We start from the raw sequence: 20,522 nt of genomic DNA, 5'->3' as shown, positions 1-20,522 counted from the left end.
AATAGATAGTATAGAGGTTCAGTTCAGTTCTGGAGTTAATATAATATTCAGCTAATTTTGCTTCTAAACTATGCCAAAAGTACATAGTAGCTCAGTTTCCGGCACACCACTTGGTTGATTTCGTCTTACTTGTAACAAACCGCAGTAAAGCTGCCTGCTTGGTAGAAAAATGTTGTCCTTTTGACCCAAAAAGGGACCCTTTAATCGGGGGAACTGGCTCTCTAACGGGCGCGGGACAAGAGATAAATGTACGAACAAAATCCTACAGCTGAATAGACTATACAACGAATCCCCGCTGTGACTGAATCGGTAGCTTTTAGCAGTGGAGCTCCACTCTCTGGTGACTGAGAGCTGTGACGTATACAGTACGTTACCTCCTCCATGTGAAATTCTGCAAAAAAACAAGAACACATAAACATGGAAGCGGGGGCAATGGCCCCTTCCTCACTTTGTACCCCACTTACTTCCGGCGCCTTGCTCGGACCCCACACTTCAACCTCTGCCTTCATTTTGATCTCAACTACACACTTGTAAACTGCATCTTTCACGGCTGGTAGACGTCTCCGGGACAACAATGTGCCATGATGACTCACAGAGACCAACAAGGTGCAAACAACAGCAGCCACACATTGTCACGGCTGGTAATGATGTGATGTCATTAATAAACATTGTTTCAGCAGCAAGTGCCCCAAAACAACATACGTATGTTTACCTTCAAGTGAAAGTCAGGTCATAAAGTCTGTATGGGAGGAGGTCGGGGTGGGAGGATGGATGACTTTTAATCATGTTTATTATAGTTACCATCAAATGATGTCATCCTGTCACAGATGCGTAAGATCAGGAAACAACACATCAGCGATATGAAATGTGTTCCTTGTTATATGTACTGAAGTGTGTTTGAATGATTGCACAATATTTGGGCTTTGATAAAAGTGAACGGACTAGATAGTCTGTAACGACGAATCTGAGTGAACTAAGTCAGAGAACTAGGTCATGGAAGTGATTCGTAATTTCCATCTCTGCCCCGGACTAAGGAATGATCAGTGTAGCTTCTTTCACAGACAACCTATACTCTTTAAAGTGGACTTTGTGTAAAAGATTCAAGCTCAGCTCTTCTGTGAGTTCACACGGGAGTGTTAAGAGTCTCTAGCTGTGAGAAGGTGATAGGAGGTTTTCATGTCTCACAGGAGACCAGTTTAAAGTGCACCCAGTGGTTAGGACAACACAACAGACTCGTTCTGTTAAAGACAATAAACCTTGTTTTGTAACGAGATGTCCTCGTATTGAATCCCATCTGCAAAGCCCAGCAGCAGGAGAATGAAGCAGTAAAAAAACCCAGTTGTTCCTTAGTTCTTCTACACGTGTTACTTTACTTTAGAGATGTCATTGCTTTATAATTTCATGGAGACATGAAGGTTTATTTTCCATTGTTAAATAATTCCTCTGATTGTAAGTAGCAATTTTGAGTAATTTACATTTTTATGAGAAAATTAAAGGATTGTACTTTCGCATATTTTAATTGGCTTTTAAGGAGAAAGGGGTATTGGGTATTTAAACCATGAAGAATTGTTAAATTAGATTCTAACTTTGACTTGTTATATCAAGACATTGGTGGGATAAAGAGCAAATTTCATGCCAGTTCTGATTTTAAATGGTTACTCTTGAATGGAGGCTGCATGTTTTATACATCAGTGCAGTGATTAAAATGTAATTAAAACGTATCGTTTTTTTCATAACTGGTTTCCACCTCTTTATTGAATACATAAATATGTTTAGATCCAGATAAGCATTTACATAGCTTCCCAATATGCCCAACAATGCAACGCAGTACAGGTGTACTGTGTTTTTATCCCGAGCAATCAGGATCCAACCTTGTTTACTGTCTGTCCTTGACACTCTTTGAGCTTAAACCTTGGTCAAATGGAGAGGTAACATCCCTGTCGTTAAAGAAAACGACATGTATTCATGTACTATAACCTCCTATACATCCATGTCCCTCTCTCTAGCCTCACTGGCTCTGGCTCAGGTAAGAAAACCCACCTACGAGCACATCTAAAGCTCTCTAATAAACACGTTATTTCAATATTTTGAGTCCTGTGTAATTATTGTCAGGTCAAAAGCAAAATATTTGCTGTATAAAGTGACGGGAAATGTAAATAAGCAAAGTGCAAGAACAGCAAAATTATACTTAAGTACCACACTTATTTGTAATGTAATTGTACTAAGTTATAGTCCACCACTGTCATCACATTCACATTACTTTGTGATTTCTGTGTCCCCTAAAAAAAAGAAATAAGACATCATTGTACAAAACCTCCTTTCAGATCAGCCAGGTTGCAGCTTTCTCTCACCATTGTCATGTGACCATGTCATGTGACTTGTACAGGAAGTAAGTGTTCAGAATCAAACTGCTTTTCAGCCACAACAATCTGTCTGCTCCTGCCTGCATCCTCAGTCCTGTGGTCGCATTGTCTGTATGTATTGCTTTATTTTCATCATACCTATTTTTCTGAAGTGTTTTTAGTATAATGTGTTAATTTCCTGAGTTTGTATTGATTGTTTGATGTTTTCTTACCTCCTTTTGTAAATGTAATCTCATTGGGAAACACTTTGTGTTGCTGTTGTAGTTTCACCCTTTCCTAACTCTTACATAGGTTTATAAAAGAACTGTAAAGTTATAGTGAAAGATGGTCACAGCACATGTTTGTGTAGAGGACAGTACCGTGAGTGATGTGAGGGGTTACTGTCCAAGTGAAAAATTGACTCCAAATTACATTAAATGAGATTAACAATTAGTATACTGAAAGAGTGTTGAATTGGAACAACTATTGTTGACCATATTATACTTAAGTTGTACTAAAGTAAGACAAATGGTTAACTTTAAGTAGGTTTAGTGCACTTGACTGGACTAAAATGGGACTATTATTAAAATACATTTGATATATATTTATTATTGCACTTTGAGCATACTCAAAATGTACTAGTAATAGACAACTAATGTATTAATATTAAATTAATACCAAACTCGTACCAAAATAGTACACTCTAAGGGAAATTGGTAGTGCATTTTAATGTAGTCTGCTGTACTTTGAAATATGTTACAAATACACTTGCAGAATATAATTGCAAGTAGCTAATATTTAAGTCCCGGTCATTAGAAATGAATGAGTTAATGAGACTCAGCCCCTTAACCTGTGTAAAAGTACCAATACCACACTGTGATAATACTCTAACAAGTAAACGTTGCATTAAGAACCCTATACCACTAAAGTACTTGTTTTGCAGAAAATCGGCTGCTGTGACTTATATGAAAGAATTATATTATTAATACAGATGCATCAGTGTGTAAGCAGTTGACTTTTGACTTTGTAGCAGTACCACACAGTGGGTGTGATTGGCCTTGTTGAAGACTCCACTTCATAAAGGAACCAAAGTTTGGTGTGATAAACTGAGAAGAGTCGGTGGCAGTAAACCATCCTAGCAAACTGTACTAACTTTGTATTAATTTGTCATAATGTTTAAGCATGTAAGGGATGATTTGTTTGTTTAAATCAGACTTCCACACAGAGAAACATATTCTCTATAGTTGTCTGTCATACCAGCTACATGATCACTGAAAATGTCCTGGAAAATGATCTCTGATGAACCCTGATGTTGCTTTTTTGTAAAGGGGTAGAATAACAAAAATGTTGGAAACCACAGGTTTAATCTTTAACAATGGGTCGTATTTTAGAAGATTATCATATATCATATGTGTTTTATGCTAAATTTAAATCTGGGCAGGAACTACAACTGTCAAATAAGTGTTGTGGAGTAAAAAAGTGTAATATTTGTCTCTGAAAGGTAGTGGAGTAAAAGTATTAAGTGGCATAAAATGAAAATACTCACGTGAGTACGAGTACTTGAGTAAATGTATTTACTTTTTAATATAATGGACTCGCCCTCATGGCCCCAGCTCTTCTAAAATTCTGGCTACAGCCCTGAAACTGTCCCACATGATGACTGCTGATGTTATCACAGCTTCACCTGCTTCAACAAGATCAAACATGGCTTTTCACACAGTGCAGCGTTAGCCAATTGTATCCTTGATCTGCAGTGCTGAGCTCTGGGTTAAGAGTTGGACGTCACCAGCATGCGTCTCCTCTCAACAGGGGTCTGTTTGCTTGAGGCTGAGTTTTAGAATAGTTGTCTTTAGACTGATTTATGAAATATAACTTTTATCAAACTTATAGTTGTATAGAGTTTGTCCAAGTTGCTTTTTGGATAAGGATAAATGGAGACAAAAGAAATACCACAGAAAGCTCCAAGGCACTCTGACACGTTTTGTCATCAAGTCTTCGTCAAAGAAATCTCATGGAACAAGTGGCCATTTTATAGTGGAACTTCATTTTAGTGTTTTAGTCATCTATTTATTCAAGGCAAACGCATACAGTCAGATGTGTGCATGGGTGCTTCTTGAATAGGCGATAGGACTGAAAAGATGTTAAGTTTACAAGATGAGGGAAAGACCAGTGACACCAGTGAGACACCGTGTGACAGTCGAGGGAAATTCACAGACAGCTGCAGGCTCAGCAAAGAAACCAGAACAGGACCAGGCAATGTTCGTCTTTTCAAGGAGTTTTCTTATTTCTTTTCACTGGCTTATGTGCAGCCACAATTCAGACATCTATACTTGTTTACGTCAGATTCTACTCACAGATAGCAGTCAAATTAATGACAAACACAAATACAGGAATAGACACCCCTCCTCCCCACTCACTCTTTCTCACTCTCTACATTTGGATTATGCCCCATCTTGTGGACAGTTTCATACAGCTAGTGGAAAAACAGCCCCACCCATTTTCCCTTTGGTTTTTACATCTTTTGTTGTTGTTGTTTTTACACCACTCCCTTGCGGCTGAAAAGCATGAAGACAGAAACAAATCTTGTGAGTCTTTACTTCTGCAGGGGGGCCTCTTTACAAAGACGTCATGACAGATATTGGCTGCATGGGGACAGTTACACAATAGATCTGTGACAAGGAAAAATGAATTTGTTGTGAAGAGCATTGATTGTACATCAAGCTGGACTATTAGACAGACGAAGGATCCCAGAGCTTCAGGCCCCAAAATCCCAGGTTCACTGTGTGTCAGTTAGTTTGTGGTAATTTCATTACTTCATCATTGAAACTGTAGTGATAAGGGCCTTAAAGGTTATGTTCAAGTCTATTTTAATACAATACTCACATGCATTGTAGTTCTTTATCCTGTCTCTTGTGAAAAGTCGAAATCCAGAGTCTTTATTCTGTGCAGAAATGCATTTATAAGTTTAGTTGAGGCTAATAGGACTCATCAGCAGTCTGTCTTAGCCAAATCAAGTATCTTTTAAAATGACAGTATGTTTATTATGGATTTCCCTCATTTTGTGTTTCCAGAGACAATATCTCTGTGCTAAGCTGCAGTGTAGAGATAGTAGCCTAACAAAAAGGGATGGAAGGATCCTTTTAGAAAGGAGGAACAGTTGCAGCAGCTGATAACTGTTTCATATGAACATGTGAGTATTGCTTTATGATAGATTTAAGAGATGTGAACCTCATCTTTAAGGCAGATCCTGCATTTCTACTCATTCCAGCCTGCTCACAATCTAGTCTTTATTATCTATTTTAGCATTTAATATTGGGCATATTCCTAAATTGATTTATGTTTAGTCAAATTACCAAACTGACAGACAGCAATTCTGAGTGAGAACGCAATTAAGTCAAGCTGGCCCCAAAACTGAATTTTGCCCCCATAGAGAAGTCTAGACAGGATATCAGCCTTTAGAAGCAGGAGCAGCCTGAGGCGCTGTCCAGTGCTGAAAACACTACTGTCCTTATATGTAACGTACAGCTGTATATGCGTTTTATATCAACACTGTCACAGTGACAAAATTACCTTTAATCAGATTCATGATACAAGAGATAACCAATCTCACAACAGACGGATGATTGCTTGTGATTGTCTTGTCTCTTGTGTGTCCACTCGTGTCCCAGCACCCATGTATGATGGTGACGTGTTCCAGATTAATGGGTCGGTGTATAATTAGCTCCATGAAGTATATCTGGAGTGGCCCATTTGTGTCTCTGCTCCTGCAGCAGTCATTCTTGGTTTCTCACTGCCACCTTGTGGATTTTGGTTTTTTTTCGTCCTTTCAGTGTGTCATGTCGTATAGGTTACATCTTCACCATTCAACAACCATCCTGTCTGCACAAGAAGTGGGGAAATAAGATGTTTATGGCAGGTGCATATTCGAGATGTAATGACAACTAGCGTCGAGGTCATCTCCAAACGTTTTTGTTTTTAGATCTCAGTTCATAATGTCGAGATGGAACTCGTTCATATTATTGGGGTGCGGGGAATAAATATATAGAAGCAGTTAAATGCGTATTAAGGCACGTGATTGTGTCTTTACGGTTGTCCTCTTGTTTTTTTCCACAAAGAACAAAACCAGCGACCGTCTCTCCCTCCCCTCTTCGATCCTGATCCCTCCTCACGTAATGTGTTGCTCATATCATCAAACTTGGAGTCCGCGTCCGTGACCAGGATTCAAACCAGAACTAGATCCGAAGACAATCAACACTTCCCAAAAAAAAACAAAAAAGTCACACTTAAGGGGCCGAAAGCGGCGCCATTCAGTGTCAAACCTGCAGACTTGCCTGCAGACGAGTCCGCTCCACAAATATGCAGCACCGGTGGATGTAGTACAGGCTATACTTGCAGTGACTCATGCGTGCGCAACGACAATAAACAGACAAGGCTTGCTTTAAATGTCAGCAAATCAAACCTACTCGCAAAACAAAAGCAAGGTCACCTTGTGTGGGGTCCAACGAGGAACTGAAGCTCAGGTCTGTTTTGTTTTTTCTCCTCTTTCTTCTTCTCCTCGGAGTGTTTCAAAGAGTAACAGCAGTGGTCTCGCCTCCAGGACAGAGGGAATTCACTTTTTTGGGGGGACTGCACCTGTTCACCTGCACCACATAATCACGGTAAGTGGCTTTATTCGTTTGTCTGGTCTAACAAGTCCAAACTCAACGAACTTCTTAATTGTCATTGGAGATGCTCTAACAGGTGTTTGATAAGGTTTACTCCCCACAAAAAGAATCTCTTTAGGTGACAGAATCGGCCTGTAGTTTGTGAATTAATTGCGTTGTGTTGCACAGGTTTGATTGTTCATTCGTTTTAAAGCCTTTAATAACCGGTTGGTGGTTTGGAACGAGGGATACACGTCGTTTTTTTTTCTGTGGGGGACTTAAATCTGCATCACGATCAGCAATGTAAATAATCACCTACAGCTGATATTTGTCATTTGTCATCAAGTGTATGGGTCTAAAGCTACTGATGACCATACAGGCCATATTATGAATTTGAATAATGTAGAACATATTCTGCTCTTTTGTATGGCTTCTATTTGCATTTTCTTTGCATACAGCCTTACCTCCAGATATGTGCATTTCAACGTATAGCCTTAGCTTATAACAAATAGTGCTGTGCTATTTATTATGAGGATGACAATCGTGAAGCTGTGAGGCGGCTGTTTAACCATCATCCATCCTGAGCAGGATCAAGATATGGTGCTGAAATAACGTGCTCCTGTTATTGGCTCAAGTGAGGATTTGTCTTTGCTCAGTGAACTGAACTCAACTTGTAAGACAGACTGTGCCCTTGTCGTCTACAGGTCTGTGTCTCTAACTTGAGCATCTCTTCATTGTGAAAAAAAAATGAGCAAGAGGCAAATATTTAAAATACTGTATATTTTTGTGCGGTTTTTCCTCTTTCCCTGCCAGTGAGGTCGGGCTACTTTTCATCTTGGTTGATAGGCTATAAAGAGAGATTTTGGGGGGCATTAACAAAAAAAAAAAGAAGGGGAAAAAAGTGACCAGGCTTTTTGAGGTGAGGACTTTGGCAAAGGGTCGGGAGTGATGGCGGCGTCTGCACCCTCCTCCTCTGGCGGCGAACCGGATCCCAACTCGACAAATTTACGACCACCGGGCTCAAGTAGGTCCATCACAGATAAAATGCTATTCCACGTGTGCTATTTACTTTGTGGGCAATGCCATTAATCATTTTCATCGAGGGAGAGCGGGGGAGATAACAAAAAAAAAAGAATCCGCTGCCATTTGAGAAGGCTCCCTTCGCCACAAATCATCGCTGCATTTCATTCACCATACCGACCTCCCGGCATCTGCGTGACAGACGAATGCTGCTGTCAAAACCTGATGTCCTCCACTAACGTTACACTGAAGGCAATTAGCGGGGGACACAAGCCCGAGGCTGCACCACCGGAACATCCTATCAGAAAAGCTAAAAAAAATGAATAATTATTTGCAAAGATTACAAAGCAATAATTATTATTATCGTTGTTATTATAATTATTATTGGCCTATTATTAGGGGTGGTGTATTAATGCATTCGTGTTTTTTCCCCATTGGTTTGGTTAAATGGGCTCTGGCTGAATAAAGTGGTTGCATGGAAAAATTAAAATTGCCCCTGAAGTGGCTGTTAATTCAGCCATATTAAATTGCCCCTAATGGCACACTTAAGCATAGCCTTCGAGAAGGGGCACTGTAGAAACCTTCATCCACCACAGTCCTTTCTTTGTCCGCTGATTGAAAGAAAGAAAAAAAAAAAGAGCCTGATCCTTGAATAGGGATCTAAAATCATCTTACAGGTCTAGATGTGCTCCTGACACAGGAAATATACAGATATAGAGATTTGTACATTGTTGAATATAAAATAAACAATTACATGTCTGTACAGTGCAAACATGAGCTAGGTCTTCTTACCAGTTTCTGCTTTTAATATCGGAATGGCTTTGCATCGTCAATTGAGTGTGTGAAGAAAAGCAGGGATTGCATCATGTTAGGCCCATGCACAAATTGCCTGCAGCTAGTCTTCAAGCTGCACCTCTGCAAATGTATAGTCTGGTCTGAATGGTTTTTATCAGCACATTGTTTATTTTCTTCCCTTTTCCCTTTTGTTGTCCATCTCATTCCCTCTGACTTGGAGAAAATCATTGTGGGGACTGAATTGAAGTGCTTCCACTGATCTGAGCAGGGCAATGATTTATCTAATGATCCAAAGCGAGGGGTTAAATTAGGATGTGGAAATAGGACTGCCCCCCTCCACCCTCCTTCTTCTCCCACTCCCACCCCTCCTCCCCTAAATTGCTGCTTTTGAGGGTTTGGTCTATGCTTTCCATCCAAGGTGCCCCATCCCCTCTCTGGCTGGAAGCCCTTGATAACGCAGTAATTCTCTATCTGTCACTGACCAGCCGGCTCATGTTTACCGATGCTCGCATTTTAACCAGCATCAATTAGATCTTTAGCCTGGCGTGGTTCCAAAGGGCTAATTAATTTGAAGTCCTCGCCATAGGTTGTACTGTGGAAATATACTGATCCAGATCCAGGGGCCCGGGGGGTGCCGGTATAATGTTGAAATAATCCCAAGACACCCATGCTGGCTATTTTAGTTTCATCATGCGACATCACTCGACCTCATATGTCACTCCACATATTCTTAACATGAACGTGTTCAAGATAAAAATGACTGTGAGGCCCTCTCATTTAAAAAAAATATTTTTAGGCTATGATGCCTGGTGTGGAGTTGCCCATGGATGTACTAGGAAATTGGGAATGAAGATATGTGGTAAGTTACACTATTTTTTTTGTTCAGATAATTACGCAAAATATATGAATTGTCAGGAAGAAATAAGAATACAATCTATGGTTTTTCGTGTCCACAAGCATGACTGTAGGCTATTCATGGGCCTGCTTATTTGCAACTCAATGGAAACGGATTCCAGGACGAACAGGATTTGGAAAAAGCATCCAAATAATGATTAATCATTTAGATGATATACGATTAGCCAATATTATTTGAATTATAAATAACCACCACGCCTGATCTTGGCAATTTAACTAAAATAAAAAATGCAAGTTCTATCAACTGCAAAAAAAACATCAATTGAGTTGTAGCTGATGGAATTTAAGAAGAAAATTATGCAGAATGGATTTTCCAATTTCAACTTTGAGCGTCTATTTTAGTCTCGTACCACACGAACCAAGGGCGGACTGACATCTACCATGATGGTGAATGTCATGCACCAGTGCGCAGTACAATTTTCTGGCATTTTTGACCGACACGTTCTGCTGGTTTCATTAAGGCCATGTAATTACCCAGGACCGTATAACGCTTCGAAATACAATGGGCAGGAAAACAAACGTGTTGTCTGCTCGGATTAACATCAGGGGAAAGTGTTGCACACTTTTCATATTTCTATCAGTGATACTCGTGGACTATATTATCCTCAGCAGGGTGTAAAGATAATTGCACACACGTTATCAAATGTGCTTTTGGACCGTGTTGTTATCGGCTATACTTGTGCTGTTTGCTCCTCACTGTCGGAGGAGCTTTTATAAGAATTTACAGCCGCTACATGACACTCGTTTGTTTGTGCTTGACTGGAGTTTGATGTTGATGTCACGCGCTCAACCTCCCACAGAGCCCCTCTGCCCATGAGAGAGAGAGAGAGCGAGAGAGAGAGAGAGATACACGTCAGAAATGGGAGAGGAGAATTATTAGTGGGCCTGTTCAAAAAGGTGCAGTTCTCAAAATGCATGCGGATGGTAATCACCCTGCGGACTCCTCATCTTCTTGTAATCCTTTAGGGTTTTTGCAGAAGAACAACAGTTTGGAGGAGAGGAACCGGATTGTGAGTTCCTTGAAGGAGCGCGCCGCCAAGAACCTGCTGTCCTGCGATAATGCCGGAGAAGATGCGCATTTCAGACGCACGGAGACCGACTTCTCCAATATGTTCGCCAGAGGTAGGCTGAGAAGAAGACGAAGAAGAAGAAAAACGCATGTGTATTTATCCTTTTGGAATTAAAAAGTTAACACTTAACCTGAAATCTAACGCATACAACTTTGAAAAATCTGACATTCTGTGGACATTTTAATCTGATTTCTAATGACTAAATATATGATAAGTAAATAATATGCTGATGAAGTCATAATGGAACTGCATTTGTTGTATTAATTCCCCAGTGCTGCTTTTAATCCAACAAAATTAATTTAATTTAATTGAAAGTTATCAACTTTCTGACAAACCCAGAGATCACAGGAAGATCAACAGTGAACTGCAATCTTTAGATTTAGGCTAACCAGGAGAGACTCTGGTTATTTTGTAGATCTGTTGCCCGCCAAAAATGGAGAGGAGCCCACCATGCAGTTCTTGCTGGAGGTTGTGGAAATCCTCACCAACTACGTGCGGAAGACCTTTGACAGATCCACTAAGGTCCTGGACTTCCACCACCCCCACCAGCTGCTGGAGGGCATGGAGGGCTTCAACCTGGAGCTCTCCGACCAGCCCGAGTCTCTGGAGCAGATCCTGGTGGACTGCAGGGACACCTTGAAGTATGGAGTGAGAACAGGTGAGAACAAAGAGGCGTGCAGGCGTGCAGCGAGGCCTACTGCGATCAATAACTCTCATTAGCTTACATGCCAGTGTAATGATTACAGATAAGCCATTTTCTCTCTCTCATTCTCAAATGATTACTTGTTTTCAGGGGATTTATGTTGCTTCGTTGTCTCTTTTCCAATCGTAGGCCACCCCAGGTTCTTTAACCAGCTGTCCACTGGATTAGATATTGTTGGGTTGGCAGGAGAGTGGCTTACCTCTACAGCCAACACTAATATGTGAGTACTGTGATAGTGTCATTTATCAGTTGATTTTTAAAATATAATGTTTGCCCTCCATAAACACAGTCATGCAGATATTGTTTGAGATTCAAGCAATAACAATTAGATCCAGTTTGGAAGTCATTAGATTCCCTTTCTTCTAAAGATTTTTGTACTCATTGTATTTAAACAGCCCATGTAGAAGAGAGTCTTTCACTTCGAGGAATATGTGAAGTGACATACAGTAATTACTGTCACAGGCTGAAGAGTGCTGCGCTTGCTCTAATAGACTGTCCGTCAAGCAGGAAAATAAAAAGACATTTGTACAGCTACTCCCCCACTTTTTTTGTGAATGTTGGCCGGTGCTAAGGCCGTGTTCACATAATTCAGCCCTGCGGGCAAACTAAATTGCGTATTGATTTGCATTCACAGTTTACATGGCGTCTTTGTTTCGTCTAGTTCTTGTGACTTAACAATGCCAGGAGGGGGAAAGAGCCTCTCTCTGCTCATGACCGTCAGACCGTCATGTTTCCCATTCAGGGAGTGTTTTGATTATTACTGCCTGTACACTTTTAAAATCCCTTGACAATACAGCTGAAAATATTACTTAAATAAGTAAATAGATAAGTGTAAATAGAAGACTTTGTAAAAACTATTTCAGTACCACTTTTTAAAAATGTGCTCTTTATAAAGGCTTAAGTTCTAACAAATGACTTAAGTCATGGTTAATACATCATTTATTAATGGGTTATAGATCAGTTATAAATCATTCATAAGAAAATATGGGTTGTCTGATTGTGAAAAGTCCCTTTCACTGATTGGTCTGTATGACAACTTACCATCTAGAAAAGACATTTATAAACATCTTATTAAGCATTTATTAATGGTTTACTAACATTTATAACCAAATGATTACCAGATAGAAAGGTTAAGCAGCAGAAAGAGGGATTTGTTCATTGTTGTGCTTATAAAGCACATGTATAAAGTGCTCTTTTATAAATAGGAGCCTTATTAGAAAGTGGTACTATCGTTTGTCATTTTTATCAGCACACAATGGTGAAGATTCTGAAAAACCTCTATTGTTCCCTTTTGCTTGTTCAGCCACCAGTCTGTCCTCAAAAAAGCACTGTAGGCAGCTCGTGTTATTGGCGACATCACCGAGGATGACTCGAACCAGAGGGTGGAGGTTGCTTACATACTTGTAATTTACCTTTATTAATTACTACATCAACCCTAATTACCCCTGGCAGATATTGACTGACACTAATAGTCTGACAATCACATCCAAGTCTTACATAATCAGAATGAGTGAGCGAAGTCTGCATGAATGAATGCGGTGAAATTAATGTGCGACATCTGCGAAGTGGCATCTGACTTGTTTATTTTTTTTTCCTCTCCATATTACTGAGTGTGCGTATACTGGAGATGCTGTGGGGCACAATGCGACATTCTGCAATGTTCCACTGATTCATTTACTTTCTTTGCATGAATAGACAGATACTTGTGTAATTATAAGAATATTTGTCAGGAGAAGATGGATGAGGCTTCCTGTCCGGTAATTCCAAATCGACTGTGCTCTTCTCTGAGGCAGAGGGGTTTCAATGTACTTTGATAAGACGGGAACAAATTATATACATGGGAGGATAAAACATGGAAAAACATTTCTGGAATGACAAATTTAAAGGTATACCTGTAACCGCTTTGTTTTGTGATTTTAACAGCAGACCATTCCTATTATTTATCTAATGTTTTTTAAAATATTAACTCATTAAAGGTGCATTGTTCATATATGGAATAGTATCAATCAATGAAGCTGGGACTGTTTGGCATTTGTTGTGTCATTCCCCTGCTGCAAAAGGCATTACTAGAACAACAAGATGGTGTTGTCATTGAAGTGTGACTGTGTGTACACCGTACTGTATCTGTTCCATTTCTATTGAGAGAGCAGCGTGCTCAGTAAGCATGCTGTACAATTACAGTATACAAATGCATGTTGTTAGATATGTATTTCATATTGATCCCATCAGTCTCTCCTGCAGCCTGGAGGTGATATAGAATGTTACTTGAATGAAACGGCAGAGAGAACATTTTTGTATTTATATACTACTGTTTAATGAACACCTAACAATTTTTTTTTGGTTTGGTTCAAGGTTTACCTATGAGATCGCCCCTGTCTTTGTGCTCATGGAGCAGCTGACACTGAAAAAGATGAGAGAGATGATCGGCTGGCCTGAGGGAGAGGGCGATGGGATATTTTCTCCAGGTCAGAGCCAAACCAGGACCTCAACAACTCTGAGACCTCATGCAAACATGCTAGAATCTAGACTTACTTATGTAAAGTACTACTTATGTAGTGCAAATAAGCTTATAATATAATACTCAGGTCAAGTATCTCAAATGTGTATTTAATGACCGTACTTACTTTGTACCACTGTTGGTCTCTACAGGAGGAGCAATCTCCAACATGTACAGTGTGATGATTGCCAGATACAAGTTCTTCCCTGAAGTTAAGACCAAAGGCATGGCAGCTGCACCCAGACTGGTCCTCTTCACCTCAGAGCATGTCAGTCTCCTCCGTCTTATTACTTCACCTTTATCACAAAGGTTGATGCTGTGGCAATTTACCATGTTGTTCTTTTTAGATGTAACTTGAACATTGTGTGCATGAACACGGCTCATGGCTGTTCTGTTTACGAGCTGTTCAGTTTGTGTGACGCATACTCTGTTAAACCTTTGACTTGTCGTTAGACCTCCGAACCATCCGTTGGGAAGGAGCTCTGTCCATTCAGCTAAATGATTGTGTTATTGAAAGTGTCTGTTCAATAAAATACTTTTAGACATTTAAGAGCTTTCTCATCAGGGAAATGAATAAGAATTATTTCCACCACAGTTGACAATTAGTATCTTTTGTGTAATTCCAGCCTGAATTGTGACTCATCCAACTTCTGTTCTTGCAGAGCCACTATTCCATCAAGAAAGCCAGTGCAGCTCTGGGCTTCGGGACTGAGAACCTGATCCTTTTGAACACGGATAAGAGGTTTGTTTCATATACTGAACCCACATGCTGATCAAAAAGGTCAAAAGGTCAAATATCTGGATATTGTATGTCTTTTTCTTCTTTTCTAGAGGGAGAGTCATTCCTGCTGATTTGGAAGCCAAAGTAATAGAGGCCAAGCAAAAGGTGAATGTCGGCAACAGTGACTCAGACAACGTCCCCACTTACTTATTGATTTGCTTCTATCAGAGACTCGGTACAGTGAGAGACACTTCTCCGAGCAGGGGAGTTTACTTGTTTATTTGTGCCAGAGCAGCAAGGTTATTTCAGTAAGGTGCTCACATGTGATGCTGCCCCCCGGTCTAAAGTAACACTCCTGGAACACATTCTGTTCAAAGGCAAAGTGATGTCCAGACTAGTAGAAACGGGACAGCAGTAGGTGCCTTGTAACCTATGTCTTTTTGGTTTGCAGGGGTATGTTCCGATGTTTGTGAATGCCACCGCTGGCACCACCGTCTATGGAGCCTTTGATCCCATCAATGAAATCGCAGACATCTGTGAAAAGTACAACTTGTGGCTTCATGTGGACGTAAGGCAATATGGATGATCTTCAATACAGAAAAATGACCACAGCTGTACACATCGGCAACTTTAATAGATATTAGCGTCCTTACTGTTATAAATGTGTTGTGTCCTGTGCAGGGTGCATGGGGAGGAGGCTTGCTGATGTCCAGGAAGCACAGACACAAGCTGAATGGAGTGGAGAGGTAAAAGAGCGCCAAACATGAGCATTTCAATGACGAATAATGCAGTCGGGAAAACATGCTTTTTAAGTGGGGTCTCCACCTATTTAGACACACACACATATACACACACACACCCACAGAACTATGTTTACTGTTTCAATTTCTGTGCAGGGCCAACTCAGTCACATGGAACCCTCATAAAATGATGGGAGTGCCGCTGCAGTGCTCTGCCGTTCTGGTCAGAGAGTGGGTGAGACTGTTTTTCACTTGCTTGCTGCTCACGATAAGACTTCTGCACCAGCAGGATAAGATAACTGTTTTCTGCCGGTGGTCGGTAACCTCACTGTTTCTTACCCCACGTCTGTGCCCATTGCAGGGATTATTACAAGGCTGCAACTCCATGTCTGCCGGTTACCTCTTCCAGCCAGATAAACAGTATGATATTACATACGACACGGGCGACAAGGCCATTCAGTGTGGACGGCATGTCGATATCTTCAAGTTCTGGCTCATGTGGAAGGCAAAGGTGTGGATTTCATCAGCTGTTTTCTTGTTGAGCCTCTACCAACCCTGCTGCCTTATCTAGAATGTGATGAAAACAACTCTTTATTCTTTCTTTTTTTTGATCTACCTAAAAGGGAACAGAAGGATTTGAACAGCATATTGACAAGTGCCTGGATCTGTCAGCGCACCTCTACAATAAAATAAAAAACAGAGAGGGCTTCGAGATGGTGTTCGACGGAGAGGTGAGATCATTATTTGCACCGTCTGCAAATATTTTTTTAATTGAACGCTAAAGCATTCACTGTACTGATTTGTCAGATTAATCTAAATCTTAATATATTTGGATACTGATCAGCTGCTGCAACAAAGAAAAACGGTCTATATTATACTTACTATCTAAGTAACAATATGTTTCATATCTTAACTCGCTTCCAGGATTGATTGGACCGTTTTGCATTACTGACAAGTTGACACGAGAAGCAGAAATTACTGAAGGCGTTTTTTTATCGGCGCTCTTTACAAATGTTGTTCCCATTTTCTCTTATCAGCCGCAGCACACTAATGTGTGTTTCTGGTATATTCCACCGAGTCTGCGCGGCTTGCCTGATGGTGACGAGAGGCGGGAGAGGTTGCACAAGGTGAGGTCTCATCAATCTGTTTTTTAGGATACATTTCTAGTTCCCCTGCGCTCTTAGATTGAGTCATATAGTGTCGACTTAGATTTAGGGATTCACACAGTAAAATCATGGACAAATAGTGTGGGCTTATGCTGTTGCTTTGTGGAATTGGGACGTTAACATTGTATGCTTTCCCACAACAGGTGGCCCCAAAGATCAAGGCAATGATGATGGAGTCCGGGACTACGATGGTGGGTTACCAGCCGCAAGGAGACAAGGTCAACTTCTTCCGCATGGTTATCTCAAACCCCGCTGCTACCATGTCAGACATCGACTTCCTGATCGAAGAGATTGAGGGACTGGGGAACGACTTGTAAGAGACACACCTAAACCATTTCCCCCCAAAACATGTCCGACTCTGTAGAGCCTTGAGCTTGGCTTCATCTCCCTTTTGCCTCATAAAGACATTGAATTTTGCTTACAGATCTTCTCTGGCAATGCACAAGAAATAATACGCCGTGTGTGTCTCTTCTCTGTCTCTTCTGTCTTTATCAGCGATGACTTATATTCAACACATCTGCACACAAGGTTATCTGAGTAATAAGGACATATCTGTGAGAGAATCACAAAAGCACACATGGTATTCTTGCTAAACCATGTTAACTGGAAATGAACCCGTATCTAATAATGTGGATGACATGAGATTTACACTGGTTACTTTCTTATGTAAATATAGAATAGCAAGAATATCTGAGCACTTGAATGATTCTTTCTATAGCAGCTATAAAAGAAAACTGTTGTACTATATGACGGTCAGTAAAAACAGAATGAGATCGAAATATTTTTTCACAAGTATCGGAGCACAATGTAGGGAACCTTATAGCATTATGTATGTACTGACTGTTGGTGCTCCATGTCGTCTGTGTAATTATCAAGCCAGATGCGCCGCCACATTGTACCCTATCTGTTATTTCCTTTTGATATTACATAGGTGGAAATATATAACACAGTCATTGTTCTTGATCGCTGTGTTTTTAGAGATTTTTGTGTAGATTGTGTATAGTATTGTTACATTGCCTTTGTGCCAAATGTGTCCTAGTTTTACAGTGAGAAAATAATCCTATATCTATGTAATATGTAATAGATGAATCACTTTATTTATATTCAGAGGTTCTAATTGTGAATAGGTTACCTGCTGTTCGTTTCCAGTTGTAATGTATGCTTCCTATTGGGAAACCCTGCTGTACAATATCACAATGTTTTGAACAACATTGATTTATTTTACTGTATTTGTGAACCAAAGAAGGGTTGAGGTACATTTATTCTCCCTTATGGATGGGTTCAGATGTTTGTACAAGAAAACTTAACTTACCGCCCTTAACTTTAGTGCAATCTATGTTGTGTAACTGTGCAATGTCATTGTGATTCACTGGCTGAATATCGTCCAGACACTTGGCTATATGTGGGAGGAAGCATGGTTGGGTTTGCGGCTGCTTTGTTCATGATAGAAAGCACAACGCTGAACCATGATCACTGGGCAGCTTTTATTCTACAGACATAATAATTGTCTGTATGATAATGTGTTAAATGGAGTAAAACTATATTATGCCAAATTTTGTTTTTTTTCTTAACATGCTCACTATAGTAACATTTTTATGTTAAAAATAACAACGTGAGAAACTGGGATTATTTATCATAAAGAATTTATCTTGAACAATGAAATGCACAGTGTTTGCTGCTGTAATATGATTTATTGAACAATTGTACATTCCTGAATTAGTGGGATGAAATATCCCTTTGTTAAATTCAATGTAGGCACTTTAACTTCATGCCATCATTTGCAGAGTGTTATTGTTGTATCCACAGCACTAATAAAGACATGAGCTGTCGAACATCTGTTTTTTTGCAGTTTGTATAATGACAAACATACTGTATATGTATGGTGAACAACCTTAACTCATGTGTTAAGTTGACATTAGCTTTACTTACACCGCTATAGGTATAAAGATTTAAAAACCGGTAATTACAAATTCATGTTTTTCTACTCTTCTGACCTTTAAAACACAAATAGGCAATTATTGAGCTGATTAGCCTCCACTTTGCCACAAACTGGGCTTATTAGAAATGAGTATGAAGCATTGTTATTACTGTTAAATATGTATTGTTTTACATATTATGTAGACTATGCATGAGCAAATATATATTCCATTTGTTTGCCAAAATGTCATTCACAGACAAATAAATGTATGATATCCTACATGTTGTTATTTGGGGTTCATTAGAGGTTAGATCACAAGGTTAGACCCCTTGTGAACAAGGTCAAATCCAGATGCATTATCAGAGATTTGGGAGGGATACGGCTGGTTTAGAAAGTGCTGCCAAAACTAAACAGTCACAGAGCATATCAAATGTCATGTCATCAGTTCAAAATCATGATTAAAGGCATGAAGTATAAAGGTGATAAAACAATGCTTTTTTTTAACTTTATGAGGGATCCGGGGTCTCCAGAACAACAGTAACAACATTGGAGTTAAAATTCCTGGCTCATCAGTCGCCGCAAAAGACAGGTTGAGTGCAAGAAAAGTGTACTGGAATCCAACCTCTAAACAAATATATGCAAATAAAGTTAAATATATAAAAAAGTGGGAGACAAGTTTGGGTAAATGTGCATAGTTTCCTTTTTTTTTCTCGTACATCTTCTCAATCCACCTGGCTGTCACCAGCCATTGGTCAGATTAATCACCCTGGAGGGATTTTTTATTGGCCGATCATCTCACAGCTGAGATTTCACGAGCACCCCCTGCCAATTCCCTTACTACTCTCATTACTCACACTTTTAAGATATTTATCATAAAACACATTAGACTGCGCTCTCCTAACATTTTTTTCCGAGGCGCCTATTTCAAGGCTCTGCCTGGCTGCCTTTTATTTCGCCACAGCCGTAGAGGGACTGGCTGTTTCACTGGCTCCCCTCCCATCCTCCACCACAGCAGACGCTGCTTCTTTGTTTCATGCTCCAGTGCAGCGATCATTACAGAGCTGGTGTCACTGGCTGCTGTGTAAAGTTACAGGGAACAGAGGATTAAGGGGATAATATAATGGGGTAATAGAAATAATAACCCCTGACTTCTTCCCACATCTAAAGGGAGAGTGTTTTTTGTTTTGTCATTGACGGTTATACGTGCCAAAGGGTAATAATACCACGGCTAATTTGGAAGCAGGTGTTGGAGAATCTTATAATAATTGAATGCAAATGAAACTTGGCCTTTAGCTCCTATAGTTTGTCACAGTTTAGTAACTCGCTAGATGCTAGACATGAATGAATGGCCACTCAAAGTATGTAAGTATACAAATATCAGTCAGTCTATTCGGTAAAATGCAAAATGTTTCAGAAGATTTGCTATATTTGGACTATAATGGTAAATCAAGTTTGAAAAGAAAAGGTTTAATAGACTATAAAATTGATGAGAGTAGTATTTTAAGGGGTTCATCACTTTAATCAACAATCAGTATCTCCATCAATTGTAATTATAAGCGTAATTAAACTTTGATCGAGAGGAGATCAGGCCAGTAAAATAATAAAGAGCTGGAGCAGCTCTGTTTTTGCAGAAGCCTCTGTCTCTGAATGCTGGGCGGGGAAGGCTCTGAACACCAGACTGTGAAACACTTAATGTCTGTCTCTGCACTAGTCTGTTCACCCTCCATTTCACACTTGGCACACACACCTACACCACATACACACACACACATTTAAAGGATTCAAAACATGTTTGAATCCTGCAAATTAAACAAAGACAATCACCTTCATTGGGCTTGTTGCATTTCCTTTTTTTCTCTAGTTGTATTTCCATTACGGACACATTTTGTGAATATTTTTATTTAAGAGTTAGTTTAGTTCCCTCTCACACATTCAATAGCCATCCATCCTTTCTCAGCTGTTTTACTCCTCTCTCTTATATATCCATGAATC

General features: G+C 39.9%; 1 protein-coding gene and 1 long non-coding RNA gene across 7 annotated transcripts; one reads left to right on the top strand and one right to left on the bottom strand.

The window, feature by feature from the left end:
• Positions 1 to 4,387: 4,387 nt before the first annotated feature.
• Positions 4,388 to 10,914, bottom strand: LOC142968099 (uncharacterized). 3 transcript variants are annotated; one of them, XR_012959020.1, is made up of 3 exons: positions 8,798 to 10,848; positions 5,913 to 6,982; positions 4,388 to 5,283 (listed from the first exon to the last, which is right to left on the bottom strand). It is a non-coding gene; the product is annotated as an uncharacterized LOC142968099 (long non-coding RNA). The 3 variants fall into 3 exon arrangements; XR_012959023.1 differs by having other exon boundaries at positions 5,913 to 6,221; positions 6,829 to 10,842; XR_012959019.1 differs by having other exon boundaries at positions 5,913 to 10,914.
• LOC142968041 (glutamate decarboxylase 1) lies at positions 6,575 to 18,809 on the top strand. Of its 4 annotated transcripts, XM_076107763.1 has the most exons (17): positions 6,575 to 6,862; positions 6,940 to 7,000; positions 9,597 to 9,659; positions 10,682 to 10,837; positions 11,201 to 11,443; positions 11,618 to 11,708; positions 13,841 to 13,953; positions 14,138 to 14,253; positions 14,648 to 14,727; positions 14,817 to 14,871; positions 15,158 to 15,274; positions 15,388 to 15,452; positions 15,603 to 15,681; positions 15,808 to 15,957; positions 16,070 to 16,177; positions 16,484 to 16,573; positions 16,756 to 18,809. In XM_076107763.1, exons 1-17 carry the CDS (start codon positions 6,785 to 6,787, stop codon positions 16,927 to 16,929), a joined length of 1,839 nt encoding a protein of 612 aa, XP_075963878.1. In that variant the 5' UTR covers positions 6,575 to 6,784; the 3' UTR covers positions 16,930 to 18,809. The 4 variants fall into 4 exon arrangements, with proteins under 4 accessions (XP_075963878.1, XP_075963887.1, XP_075963897.1 ...); XM_076107772.1 differs by lacking the exons at positions 6,575 to 6,862; positions 6,940 to 7,000 and adding an exon at positions 7,080 to 8,009; XM_076107782.1 differs by lacking the exons at positions 6,575 to 6,862; positions 6,940 to 7,000; positions 9,597 to 9,659 and adding an exon at positions 7,615 to 8,009.
• Positions 18,810 to 20,522: the final 1,713 nt, after the last annotated feature.

Source organism: Anarhichas minor, unplaced genomic scaffold (genome assembly GCF_050575085.1).
Source record: "Anarhichas minor isolate MPS153535 unplaced genomic scaffold, ASM5057508v1 ptg000004l, whole genome shotgun sequence".
Classification (NCBI taxonomy): Eukaryota; Metazoa; Chordata; class Actinopteri; order Perciformes; family Anarhichadidae; genus Anarhichas; species Anarhichas minor.
The sequence above is the reverse complement of the archived record's forward strand: the minus strand, read 5'-3'. Positions and strand labels throughout refer to the sequence as shown.

Excerpts from the sequence above, each read along its gene's own strand:
- LOC142968041 (XM_076107763.1), top strand. The coding sequence starts at position 6,785 with ATGTCAGCAAATCAAACCTACTCGCAAAACAAAAGCAAGGTCACCTTG. Across the intron at positions 14,872-15,157 it reads TAATAGAGGCCAAGCAAAAG|GGGTATGTTCCGATGTTTGT; the intron begins GTGAATGTCGGC and ends TTTGGTTTGCAG. Across the intron at positions 15,958-16,069 it reads GGCTCATGTGGAAGGCAAAG|GGAACAGAAGGATTTGAACA; the intron begins GTGTGGATTTCA and ends TCTACCTAAAAG.